This window comes from Melanerpes formicivorus, unplaced genomic scaffold, assembly GCF_026170545.1.
Source record: "Melanerpes formicivorus ecotype bairdi unplaced genomic scaffold, bMelFor1.0.p_v2 SCAF_52, whole genome shotgun sequence".
Classification (NCBI taxonomy): Eukaryota; Metazoa; Chordata; class Aves; order Piciformes; family Picidae; genus Melanerpes; species Melanerpes formicivorus.
Window position 1 is genome coordinate 4,349,562 of NW_027142404.1, and position 14,030 is coordinate 4,363,591.

General features: G+C 48.2%; 1 protein-coding gene across 2 annotated transcripts in view; it reads right to left on the reverse strand.

Moving 5' to 3' along the window:
- Positions 1-14,030, reverse strand: part of IFTAP (intraflagellar transport associated protein) — a 112,415-nt gene that overhangs the window by 74,466 nt on the left and 23,919 nt on the right. For both annotated transcript variants that reach the window (XM_068160768.1, XM_068160766.1), the window contains exons 3-5: positions 6,271-6,428; positions 5,190-5,261; positions 3,620-3,674 (exon numbers count right to left, since the gene is read on the reverse strand). In XM_068160768.1, coding sequence (XP_068016869.1) covers positions 3,620-3,674; positions 5,190-5,261; positions 6,271-6,428 — 285 coding nt within the window. The remainder of the gene's footprint in view (positions 1-3,619; positions 3,675-5,189; positions 5,262-6,270; positions 6,429-14,030) is intronic.

A 14,030-nucleotide genomic window follows, 5' to 3' on the forward strand; every position in this document is an offset into this window, starting at 1 on the left:
AAAATCCGTGGATGAACTCCAAAACCTCTTCCTCAGTGTGATTTTTCTGGATGTTAGTACAGGCTCCAAATAGAAATGGCAAGGCACAGATGATGGAAAATAACACATGCTAACATAATTTACCTGAGGAATTGTTAACTGCATCACTTGGGTTCTGCCCAACCTCTGCAGGGTTACAGACAACTGGGACCTTGAGAAGACAAATTTACAGCACCCCAGGGCTCCAAGCTACATGAGGGTGAGAGCCTGATACCCTTGCCTCTGCAGCCCCACCCATACATTGACTGAGTCCTCTTTTAACTGTCTCTTGTATTTAAACAAAAGAGCAAGCCTGATGATTTTTGATGTGCTTCTGAGCTGTTTGGCACTTTGTGCAGATATTACCCATCTCTGACTACCCTTGGAGCCCTGCAGCAAGTGATTTGACACCAGTCCTGGAAAGCAGTTCTGTTGCCTAAACAGAGGTGCTAAGCATTCTCCAGCCAGTCCCTGGAGCAAGCCTGATCATCTCTACTGTTGCCTTAAGCTGCTTATATTTACAGATTAAATTCAGTGAGCAAGAGTGATTAAACAGGCCACTACAAAAGCTATGGTTTGGGGCAGCACTTTGTCAGTTGTGGGTGACTGTGCCAAAGTCCCCCAGTGCAGAGCAATGCCCTGGTTTCAGGCTTTCAGACCAGGGATGTCTACTGAAAACAGCTGTCAGGAATTTGCACAGTGGCCAAAGAGATGGGCTGGGTGTGCTGTCCTTTGTGAGAAGCAACTGCACCGACTCACAAGCGTGATTCCTTCAGGACACATCCCAAAAAGCATGGCTGGAGGTGAGAGATTTTAACACCCATTTTCCCTCATGCTTTTCACACTATCAGCTCTGAGCCACTTTCCTTTACCTGTGAGCATTTCTTGTATTAACCTAGAGCCAACTGCTCTGCCCCTTAAAGCTATGTGAATGGGCCCAGAGGAGGCCAACAAGAGGATCAGAGGGCTGGAGAACCTCCCATATGGGGCAGGCTGAGAGAGTTGGGGGAGAAGAGAAGGCTCTCGGGAGACCTTAGAGCAGCCTTCCAAAACCTGAAAGGTGCTACAGGAGCACCGGGCAGGGACTTTTTACAAAGGCTTGGAGTGACAGGACAAGGGGCAAAGGGTTGAAGCTTGAGGAGGGCAGATTCACACTGGACTGATGAATGGAAGAAATTCTTGGCAGTGAGGGTGAGGAGGCACTGGAACAGCTACACAGGAAGGTTGAGGATGCCCCCTCCCTGGAGGTGTTCAAGGCCAGGCTGGATGAGGCCTTGAGCAACCTGGGCTGCCCAGGGCAGGGGCTTGGAACTGGATGACCTTTAAGGTCCCTTCTGATCCAGCCCATTCCATGACTCTATGAATACACTCACATAACAAAGCTCCACTTCTCATCCCTCCACCATTTTACAACAAGAAACTGAACTCCCTGGCAATGTCCAGTCTGAGTTTCTGTCTGTTACCTCTCCTGGTTACTGCCATTATCTCAAACTCTGACAGACAGATCTCAAACAGACAGATCTCAGACAGAGAGATTTGTCTGCTTAGTGCAGGCAAAAGGCTGGAAAATGTTTCCAAAGGGAAAGCCTGAGAGTGACCCAGCAAAAGTGAGACAGAGCCTGGAGGCTGAGGCATAGGTGAGGTGGTTGCAGTTATGTTGAGAGCAGGGACTTTGAACTGGATGATTTTCAAGGGCCCTTCCAACCCAACCCAGTCTATGACAGGACTCAATGAGTCTCTGTTACAGAGACACTGAAGTGTTGGCAGTAAGGAGTGCAGCTAGAAGCTGGCTGCACTAACCAAGCAAGGTAAGCTATTTTTAGTGGGTGTCCCAGCTTGGCTTGCCCATATGAAGACTTCAATCCATCACTTGTTCTGACACAGAGGGTAGAGCACTTCAAAAGGCCAGCAACAGAATGTCTGCAAATTCATCATGCTCTCCTCTCACTGACAAACTGGCTGGGCTTCTTCAGAAGAAATCCCTTACCAGGGTGGTCAGTAGGGATATTATTTTATTACTTTATGATTACAAACTAGAGAAGTGACTCTGTTGTAATCTGCATTTTGTTGCAGGAGCAGGAGTTCACCTCTCTTATTATGAAGCCTATCAAGGGGATTTTGACAGGTAAGACAACTAGCAAACTCCAAGTCCTATTTTCTACACTTAGGAGTCAAGGGAAAATTTTTCATCGTGGCTCAACAACTATGTCCACTGAAGAAGCCCTGGGCAAGACCCAGGCTTTGGGTTTCCCAGATATAAATATGGATGCTCTTCACCTTCCTCACAGAGTTAGGCCTGGAAAAAAGGAGGCTGAGAGGAGACCTTTTCAGTCTCTACAACACCTTGAAAGGAAGTTGGAGTAAAGTAGATGTTGGGCTCTTCTTTCAAATGGCAGGATGAGAGGAAATGGCCTTAAGTTGCACCAAGGGAGGTTTATGTTGGATATCAGAAGAAACTTCTTCACTGGAAGGGTTCTCAAAGCCTGGCACAGGCTGCCCAGGGAGGTGGTTGAATCCCCATCCCTGGAGGCATTTCAAAGACACAGAGATGTGGTGCTGAAGGACATGGGTTAGGACCAGCCTTGGTAGGGTTAGATTCTGGTTGGACTGAATTATCTTAAAGGGCTTTACCAACCAAACAATTCCATGATCCTAAGAAGTGGAATACCTAGCTTCTGGCTATGCAGTGCTTCAGTGCTATAAAATGCAACCTACTTGCTTCGAGTTGTAGTGAGCACTGCTGATTACTTAGAGGCTGAGAGGGCTTCTTCCTCACTCTGGCAGCCTGTGTAGGGACTGATGTCCCAGGAGAAGAGCAGAGACTGAAAGCCAAATCAAGTGCCATGTAAGGAGTGAGTAGTTAGCACCCTGATAATGTTCCATGGTGGTCATAATGTTCTGTTGATTATCTTTATCATCAATAAAAGCACTAACTGGAAAGATTTCCCAGTGTGGCTGTTCAGACAGCACAAGCAGATGAGTGTTTTTCTGACTCTGAGCCTGTTTTACTGGGGCTATCTAAACACAGGTAATTAACATTTACTCATGCACACACACAAATACACTGCAGTGAATGGAAAGCCTGGGGAGAGGCAAAGTCTGGCAAATTGGCAAGTTTTCCCCAAGCTCTGGCAGAGCTCTTATTTCCTCACTGCTTCGCTTGGGAATTTAGTAATGGGCTTATTCCTTAGCATCCTATTTGTGGCCTGTTTTGAATCGGAGATGTCTAAAAATACTTCCATGAACTTGGTTCTAGGCACTAAGGTGCCTCAATCCCCTTGTCCAGATCACTGATAAAGATCTTAAACACAGCTGGCACCAGCACTGAGGCCTGGGCAACTCCACTTGGAAGTGGCTGCCATCTGAAGCGAACACCATTCCCCACCACTCTTTGGGCCTGACCACCCAGATGGATTTTCACCCAGCAAAGTGTCCACCCATTCAAGTCATGAGCAGCCAGTTTCTCCAGGAGGATGTTATGGGAGACAGTGTCAGGAAAAAAAACATTTGTTGAAAGTTCTTTTAAGCTCTTTAAACAACATCCATACACTTGTTTCCAAAGACAGACACTGACAGTGAATATGAAAGGAGGGGAACCTACCACTGCATCTCTCTTCATACATCTCAGTAACTTCCAAATCTGTGTCCTTGTTCACCTGCAATGAAACTCCCAAATTAGAAAATAGATTAAAATGTATTAATCCCATTCCTTCCAGTACAATTGAGAAGAAACCACAAAAAACCCCATTCAGTTATCTGCCTCGTCTTCTCCACTCTCCCCTGCCAACATGTGCTGAGCTGCATCAAATTCAGTGTGACCAGCAGGACAGGGAGGGGATTCTGTCCCTCTGCTCTGCTAAGACCCCACCTGCAGCACTGCATCCAGTTACAGTTCCCCCAGCTCAAGAAAGACATGGAACTGCTGGAGTGGGTCCAGAGGAGGCCACGAAGATGATGAGAAGGCTGGAGAGCCTCCCCTTTGCTGGGGCTGTTCAGCATGGGGAAGAGAAGGCTCCAGCAAGACCTTAGAGCAGCCTTCCAGTAACTGAAGAGGGGTACAGGAAAGCTGGGGAGGGATTTTTGACAAGGGCTCATAGGGATAGGACAAGAGGGACTGGATTGAAGCTTGAGGAGGGCATAGAGGCAACACAGGCTGTAGGCAAAGCAGACGTGATCCGTCTGGTTGGATCTGGATGGAGAGCCACAGGGCAAAGAAAAAGGTAAGAATCATTAAATTTAGAGTATTTCACCTGGGACATTGCACTACAGTTTCCTTAGGCTGATGTCCCCTGAAAATGGTCTAAACTATTTAAAAAGATTCTGAGGTGTTGAAGGCCAGGTTGGATGAGGCCTGGAGCAACATGGGCTAGTGGAAGATGGCCCTGCCCTTGGCAGACGTGTTGGAACTGGATGATCACAGAACCATAGAATGGTTTGGGTTGGAAGGAACCTCCACAGGTCCAATCCCCCTGCAGCCAGCAGGGACATCCTCCATTAGATCAGGTTGCCCAGAGTCCTGTCCAGCCTGACCTTCAAAACCTCCAGGGATGGGGCCTCAACTACCTTCCAGGGCAACCTATTGCAGTGTTTCAGCACCCTCATGGTGCAGAACTTGTTCCTAACATCCAAATTAAATCTACTCTTTAAGGGTCCCTTAAAGGTATTCAAGGCCAGGGTGGTTGAGGGCTTGAACAGCCTGGGCTGTCCCTACCCATGGAGGGGGGGTGTGGGGTGTGGAACTGGATGATCCCTAAGGTCCCTTCCAGCCCAACCCATTCTCTGGATCTGTGAAGCAGTGTTTCGTATTTCAGGCAGCACTCTGAACAGATGCAGAGGGTGGGAATGAAGGGGCTTTCCCAGCCCATGCACTAGCAGTGTTACCATGGAGGATTTACTACGTGTACTGTGTACCCTTCTGTGTTTCCATGGAGTAATTAGAGATGCTCTCAGATGTATTTGGCATCACTTTCATCAACACTTACCTAGCCTTTACACTTTAGAAGTGCACACTCATTAACATCTGAAAAACAATTCTGGCTGTTGATCCTTCTTTCACAGGGACAGGAAAACAATACATCAACAAACTGCAAGGACTTTGCAAATGAGTGAAGCCCAAACCAGTTAGGCTCTGCTCATAATCCCCACTTGGAAGAAAATCAAAGAAAAACCACCTTCACTCCTTCAGGCACACTGAGATCATTTCCAGCAGAGCCACCAGCTTTCCAGCTCTCATTCATAACTCTCTGTAGATAGACAGGCAGAAGGACTTAGATGCATGAAAGAGAGCCAAAATCACAATCAAAGCTCCTGCTGCTTTACACACATGGATGAGGGATTTAATTTACTTCTGTTAAAGTGAGCACAGTGCTCCTGGAAATAGAGCACAACAACACAGAGCCATGGTGGCTGGAAAGGACATTTAAAATCATCCAGTCCAACATCTAACATTAACAAGTCTGGTGCTAAACCATGGCCCTCAGCACCACATCTCTGCCTCTTTGAAACACCTCCAAGGATGGGGATTCAACCACCTCCCTGGGCAGCCTGTGCCAGGCTTTGAGAACCCTTCCAGTGAAGAATTTTCTTCTGATATCCAACCTAAACCTCCCCTGGTGCAACTTAAGGCCATTTGCTGTCCTCCTATCAATTTTTACTCATGAGAAGAGACCAACCTGGCTCCAGCCTCCTTCAGGGAGTTGCAGAGAGCAGTGAGATTTTCCCTCAGTCTCCTTTTCTCCACACTAAACAACCTCAGTTCCCTCAGCCACCAGCACTTCAATGTCTCTTGAAGTGAGTGAACACAATACTCAGTGTGGCCTTTCAGGAGTTGTTTCAGCAAGGCAGAGATGCGGTGCCGAGGGACACGGTTTAGACCCAGCCTTGCAGAGTCAGAGAATGGTCAATGACCTGAAAGGTCTTTTCCAACCAAAACCATTCTGTGCTTCTACAACTCTAAGACTTTTCTCCCATTTGCCAACCTCTACCATTAATTGCAGCCTTCAGCAGGAGCTTTACAAAGGCCCCTGCAGGGCCATGTTGTTTACTGGTGAGATTATGGCAGCTCCTCAGCAGAGCAAATGCCACTGCCAGCTGTGATCCTCTGCAGGCATTCCACACTCAGGGAGCATTTCCTGTATTTGCCCCTGAGGAGATAAATGCCACTGGCCCCTCACATTTGGACAGTGTCCCTCCCCATGCTGTCACCTGCTGGAGAGCAGTCCTTGTCCACATGGACAAATGTTAACTCATTACCTCACTCTCACTTGGCATCTCTGGCGGAAGAGGCACCCACACTCCTTTGCTTCTCCCAGGTGGGCTCTCCTGGTTACTTCTGCTTGATAAATCAGGAGCAGGGAACTGTTTGCTTAAGGAATCCACTTTACTTCCTTGACTGGTCCTTCCCTCTTCCTCTGCAGGGAGATTCACAACAGAGCATAATGCAGGACCCAAGAAATAACAAAAAATGTGGATTTGATTAGATCTAAGACTGACTTCCTTTACACATTCTCCTATCCTCTGGCTCAGGGCTCCCATGTGCTGTGTTGTATGAGCCCTTGAGCAGCTGAGTCTAGTCGAGAGGTGTCCCTGCCCACTGTGGGGGGTTGGGGTAGATGATCTCTGAGGTCCCTTCCAACATGAGCCATTCTGTGACTTTCTGATAACTGGCTCCCTTGAAGGAGCAACAGTCACAACTGCTACATTCCTTTCACAGCATTCTGAACTTCAACTGCTTCTGTCGTTACTTTTGAAAGACAAGGGGAAGGAGGGAGGATCATATTCAAGGCAGCAAAGGGATCGCTTCTGCCTTCCCCCTGCCCAAGTGCTAATTGACTCATTATTCACAGTCACAGTTTTCAACCTGCCAAGACTCAGCTACACCACAGCAGCCTCTGCGACATGTGACAGCAGCCCCAAATCAGGGATACAAACACAACCACACAGCAGCAGCAGCAGCAGCAGCAGCAGCAGCAAGCTGAAATGATGGAAAGATTCCCACAGCCACTCTGCAAGATGTTTTTTTCCGTCTCACTTTTTAGAAATTCCACTGTCAGTACCCTGACAATGAAATACCAAGGCAGCTTTAGGGCTAAAGAAATGTAAATCTGAGTTTCTCAAGAGCAGCATCGATCATAATCATGTGTCACTGAAGAGTACGCTGCAGACTTCAGGAAGATATTTCCATCACAAAATATAAGTAGGGTATTTGTGTGTGTGTGTGTGTCCCCTGCCATCTCTCCTCTATATTGCTTCAAATTCTCTTTGTCCTCCAATTTGGAAGAGAATCTTTTGAAAATGCTCACTGATCACCCACATATTTCAAAGCCCAATGGAGTAGCTCATCACAAAGCCAGGGAGAGGATTAGCAGGAGAAAAACTTCCGGACAGCAAAATCTGTCAGATGAAATGGTAGTCCCCAAAAAAATGATACAAGTCTCATGGTCTGAAACACTACAAAGGCAGAACAGACAGAGTAATCAATAACATACTGAAGAAAACCTGGTTTGGACCAATCCCAGGCACAAACCCAGGCTGGGTGCAGAGTGGCTTGAGAGCAGCTCTGAAGAAAGAGACTTGGGGGTCTTGGTTGCTGAGCAGCTCCCCAGGAGCCAGCAGTGCCCTCCTGCAGCCCAGCAGGCAGCTGTGTGCTGGGCTGCAGCCAGAGCAGTGTGGGCAGCAGGGCAGGAGAGGGGATTCTGCCTCTTGATTCTCCTTTGCTGAGACCCCACCTCCAATCCTGCCTCCAGCTCTGGTGTCCCCAGCACGAGAAGGACACAGAGCTGCTGGAGACAGTCCAGAGGAGATGATCCAAAGACGATCCAAGGGCTGGAGCAGCTCTGCTATGAGGGCAGGCTGAGGGAGCTGGGGGTGTTCAGCCTGGAGAAGGCTCCAGGGGGACCTCAGAGCTGCCTGCCAGTACCTGAAGGAATCCCGCAGGAAGGCTGCAGAGACACTTTCCATGAGGGTGTCTGGAGACAGGCCAAGGGGGAATGGTTTGAAGCTGAGGGAGAGCAGGGTTACACTGGAGCTGAGGAAGAAGTTCTTCAGTACAAGGGTGATCAGATTCTGGCACAGGCTGCCCAGGGAGGCTGTGGCTGCCCCCTTCCTGGGGGTGTTCCAGGTCAGGTTGGATGAGGCCTTGAGCCAGGTCCCTGCCCATGGTGGGGGGTTGAAGTAGATGAGCTCTGAGGTCCTTTCCAACCTGAGCCATTCTAGGATTCCACTATGTGATATACAGGATAAAATAATACACACTGCCAGGTATTTTCTGCCTTTTTTCCAAGTGAATAGATTCCAAAACCAAAAGTTCAGTGAGAATGAAAAACAGGCTTCTTTCACTGTAACAAAAAATAACCCTAGAGGAAAGCTACAACCCTCTTCCCACAACTACTGTAAATTCCAATTTACTTCTTTGTCCTCAAAACAGTGGACTAGGAGACAGCAGAATGCCTCTGAATCTCTTAAATCCCTTCCAACTTCTGCTCTGACAGAAAACCTGGGATTCAAACAGTACAGTAATTCTCTGCAGGACAGCTGAACAAAAAGTCATTTTCCTCACAGTAGCATGCTAGTTGCCTGGCAGAGAGGTTATGATTATGAGTTTCATGTTCATTTAGTATCTCCATTCTTCAAACATATCCTCAGCAAGCACATTCGATAACAAGTCCTGTCACCAACATATTTCCATGAAGCCTCACTTTGAGATGCTCACAGGATGGGAACATAGTACAGAAATACCTTCATTTGCCCAGCTGTGACTCTGCAAACCATTGTACAGTGCTTAATGCCAGGCAGTAAGAGCGAAAAATACTTTCAAGGCCCAAAATTCAGTTTGTTGGCAAGAACTTCTTCCCCACATCCAATCTAAGTCTGCTCTTATCCAGCTTAAAGCCATTGTCCCTTCTCCTGTCCCTGCAGGCCTTTGCAAACAGTCTCTCTGCAGTCTTCAGGTCCTGGCAGGCTGCTGTTAGGTCTGCCTGGAGCCTTCTCTTCTCCAGGCTGAACACCCCCCGCTCCCTCAGCCTGGCCTCAGAGCAGAGCTGCTCCAACCCCTGATCATCTTTGTGGCCTCCTTTGGACCTGCTCCATCAGCACAAGAAACGTTGAGGGCTCCAGAGCTGGACATAGCACTGCAGGTGAGGTCTCAGCAGAGCAGAGCAGAGCAGAGGGGCAGGATCCCCTCTCTGCAAAGGGCACTTCTGTCTTTCAGGGTAAACAGAGGCACAGCACAGATTCTGAGCTGCAAGGCAAAGCAAAGCTTGGCTTCTCAGGCTTGCAAGGAAAGGTGCATGGCTTCTTTCCCGGACCTAAGGTAAGGCAAGGCAAGGCAAATCCCCTTTGGCCTGTATTTCTCACTTGCCCGAGGTTCAGTCTGGCCAACAGGGCAAGTGGAGCAAGCAGCAGTGTTAACCAATGCAATGGGATTCTGCCCCGCTGTGACCACAAAAGGCAGACCCAGGCCTAGCCTAGGAGAAGCATGGCCAGTGCACATGCTCTTACCATAAAGGGAGAACACATCCCCTGGTTTATCAGACTTTCTGGTGCCTGAGTTCTGTCTTTTTCCCACATTTCCCCAGACCCCTGCAGAAGGAAGGGGGAGAGGGAGATCATGCCTGGGCATCCCAGGACTTGTTCTGGGTTTGTATTGGGCCCCTTTGGGCCCCAGCAGCACACCAGGCAGCACCAAAGAGAGCCTGGCACCTTCATCCTGAGACCCACTCCACAGCTATTGATCAGATCCCTCTCAGCCTTCTCCTCTCCAGACTAAATAGCCCCAGGGCTCTCAGCCTGTCTTCACAGCAGAGCTGTTCCAAGCCCCCCCCAGTCATCCTCATAGCTTCTCTTGAACTCACTCCAGCAGATCCCTGTCTCTCTTAGAATCATAGAATTGATAAGGTTGGAAAAGACCTCAAAGATCACCAAGTCCAACCTGTCACCCAACATCTCATGACAACTAAACCATGGCTCCAAGTGCCACATCCAATCCTTTTTTGAACACCTCCAAGGATGGTGACTCCACCACCTCCCTGGGCAGCACATCCCAATGGCCAATCTCTCTTTCTGGGAAGAACTTTCTCCTCACCTCCAGCCTAAACCTCCCCTGGTGCAGCTTGAGACTGTGTCTTCTTCTGCTGTTGGTGGCTGCCTGGGAGAAGAGACCAACCCCCACCTGGCTACAACCTCCCTTCAGGGAGTTGTAGAGAGCAAGGAGGTCTCCCCAGATGGGGGAGTCCAGAACTACACACAATACCCCAGATGAGGCCCTACCAGGGAAGAGTAGAGGGAGAGGAAAACCTCTCTAGACCTGCTGGACACACTCTTCTTGATGCACCCCAGGATACTATTGGCCTTCTTGGCCACAAGGGTACATTGCTGTCCCATAGATAATTTGCTGTACCCTAGGACAGAAACTAATGGCAGAACTTCAGTTCAGTGTACAGGGTCTCCAAACTTCCTTCTGAGTCTTGGCCATACTTTGAATCTTAGCTAAAAGAATGTATTTGAATTTAGTACTTATCTAAGCACTGTGTTTGAAAACCTTGCTTTTGGTTTGGTTTGGTTTTTCACAGTCAAAGCAACCACAAATCTGCTTAAATTCAGCAGCAGCAGAAAGAAACTGCAGTAAATATATTTATTGGGAGCACTTTAAAATAGCAGATGATACAAATCAGGACAGAATCCAATTTGAAAACCTTTCCTGTACTTGCATTTCCGAGGAATTCAGCACCTGCAGGAAGGTAGATAGGATACAACTGGAAGTTCAGCATTAAAAGCATCTGGCATCCTCACACTTCTAAGGCACTCCTGCCTTAAAGCATATCATAAAAAGATTACAGCAGCTGACACCAAATTAATAAGGTGTCAGGGAGCCTGAGAGTTACAAAAATGCTTGATTTGGGGTATTATAGTAAAGAATCATCACAGAATCATAGAATGGGTTGGGTTGGAAGGGACCTTAAAGTTCACCCAGTTCCAACCCCCCTGCCATGGGCAAGGACATCTCCCAGCCCAGGTTGCTCAAGGCCTCATCCAGCCTGGCCCTGACCTCCAGGGAGGGGACATCCCTGGGCAACCTGTTGCAGTGTCTGCCCACTTTCACTGTCAAGAATTTCTTCCTAATCTTCAGTCTATATCTGACCTCCTTAAGCTTCAATTAATTCTCCCCTACAAGTCCCTTTCCAGATTTATAGTAGCCCCCTTCAGCTACTGGAAGGTCTCATTCAGGTAAAGAAGACATGAAGGCACCTTCAGAAGGTTTGCTGTGGGTTTTTGAAAGGCAAAACCCTCCCCTGCTGAAATCAGGCATTTGCCTGTGATTTTATGGTGGGCACAAGGAGAAGACAATCCCATGCAGAGTTCCACACTGCACTGCAAGTGAGGTCACTTGATGTCTGTTTCTGATTGTTCTGTTGAGCCACTCTATGACTCTGGTCTCTGCCATGATTTGCTCAGGGTCATTTGCACACCTGAAAAGAGGGCTCCCTCACCTCACTGCAGTGAGGTGGAGCTCAGCCAACAGCTGCATTTAGCACACTTTTGATGCCTGTCAAGGCCAGGTGATGAACCAGAGTGAGGTTCATCCTGCTTTTTATAGTCCTGCAGAGTTTAACCACAGCCAATATGCCACTACAGGATGGAATCTGGTAGCAAACTACCAACAGCAAAGCTGAGGGACCTGGAGTACCTCTCATATAAGGAGAGGTTGAGAGACCTGGGGCTCCTTAGCCAGGAAAAGACTGAGAGATTGAGATCTTCTCAATAGTGATCAACATCTAAAGGGTGGGGAGGAAAGAGGATGGGGCAGGGCTCTTCAGTGGTGCCCAGGGATAGAACAAGGAGCAACAGGCACAAACTAGAACCCAGGAGGTTCTACTTGAACACGAGGAGAAAATTCTTTGCTGTGAGGGTGCCAGAGCCCTGGCCCAGGCTGTCCAGAGAGGTTGGGGAGTCTCCTTCTCTGGAGAGATTTCAAACCTGCCTGAACACATTCCTGTGCCCCTAGGTAACCCTGCTCTAGCAGGGAGGTTGGATTAATGATCTCTCTAGGTCCCTTCCAACCCCCACTGTTCTGTAAATATTTGCCATTTCTACATTCTAGAGAATCTAAGGTATGCCACAAGACAAAAAGATACTTCCCCCCTTGAAACAATCTTGAGAAATTGTTTAGCCATAAAAGCATCACAGAAAAGAACAAAGAGTTGCTCCCGGGGAAACAGAATCACAGAATGTTAGGAGCTGGAAGGGACCTCCAGAGATCATCCAGTCCAACCCTCCTGCCAGGGCAGGTCACACAAGAATACATCAAGCAAAGTCTCCAGAGTAAACCTCTCTGGGCAGCCTGCTCCAGGGCTCCAGCACCCTCCACCTCCTGTTGAGGTGGAACCTGCTGTGTTCCAGCTTGTACCTTTTATTCCTTGCCCTGGCACTGGGCACCACTGAAAAGAGCCTGGCACCATCATCCTGAGACCCTCCCCTCAGATATTCATAGATGCCTCTCAGCATTCTCCTCTCCAGAACACACAGCCCCAGGGCTCTCAGTCTTTCTTCACAGCAGAGATGTTCACGTTCACCAATCACCCTCATGGCTTCTGTTGGACTCTCTTCTGCAGAGCCCAAATCCAGAGAGAGTACTCCAGGTGTGCTAGGGCTGCCAAAGTTTCCACAAGTCCAAATACCTCTGTCATTATCTGGTGCTGCCAGCAAGCCCCTGTGCAAACAAGGTCGAGTTCTTTCCTTCCAGTACGGCTCATTTTCCCTGTCTGTACAATGCAGATGAAGCACTGGGCACGGCAAGTACCACTGAGGGCTGAGAACTACAAATAACCTGAAAACAGATCAGCTGCTATTATTTCCAAAATTATCTCTTCTGATTGCATCCCTCTGTCTGGGCTGGGGTTTCTTCCTACACAGCAGAGGGGCTCTCTATGCTATTTGATTTTACCCTAGATTGAATGAGGGTTACACAGAGAGAGCTGCTGAATTAACAAGCAATAGAATTTTTCTCCCCTCCCAACTAATCCTTTCCAATGATCCAGCAGAACACATCAATAAAAAGCTCCGTTTCCCTATTTCATGTCTTGTGTTAAGTTCCCCAGGGATGACAGATTAATTTAATCAGTTTTATTGAACCATCTATTTGCTTTTATTGGCAAATCCACTCATAGAGGAAAACCTGAACATTTCTCTGGGGGTTCACGCTGTCCTACTGGTCCATTTTTTCCAATTAAAGTGCATTTACTGTCATTTCTTATGTAGTTTTCTGCTAGGCCTTTCTGCTGTCAGGAGTTGCATTTGTAAAGTGCCTCCACTGATGCTCAGATAGGAAGTTGAAAAGCTGTTGGTCCTCCTAATTGTGGTTTATGAGCAAAGGGAAGCAGACAACTACTGTCAATGCACTGGGAACTGCACAGCTTCCACCAGGGAATTAAATTCATCTCATCACAACACAGAATGGGCCTCATGTACCACCCGGAAGCAGAGAAGTACTGGTCAGCCACTTTCCAACTTCCTCCCCTTGACACCTTGCCGGGCACAGAAGGATCACAGCAACAGGAGATGAAGAACATATCCAAGGTTCACTTTGCTCAGAGACAGATCCAATCAAAGTGCTCACACCTCAGTGTGCTGCCAGGCAGCGTGAGCTGAACGGAACACAGCAACATCAACAGCAGGAACCAGGGAAGAAACGTGAATCCAAACCTGCCTGTAGACACAAATTTTATTCAAGGCAGCACTTTGATATGCACCTCACTGACGGAGGATCCTCTGTTTGTTAAAGCAGGAGAGGACTAACTAAAAATATCACAGAATCCTCGAAGGGCTTAGGATGGAAGAGACCTCAGAGATCCTCTACTCCAACACCCTGCCATGAGCAGGGACACCTCTCAACTAGAATCAAGGCCTCATCCAACCTGACCTTGAACACCCCCAGGCAGGAGGCAGACAACCTCCCTGGGCAACCTGTCCAGAGTCTCACCACCCTCACACTGAAAATCTTCTTCCTCAGCTCCAGT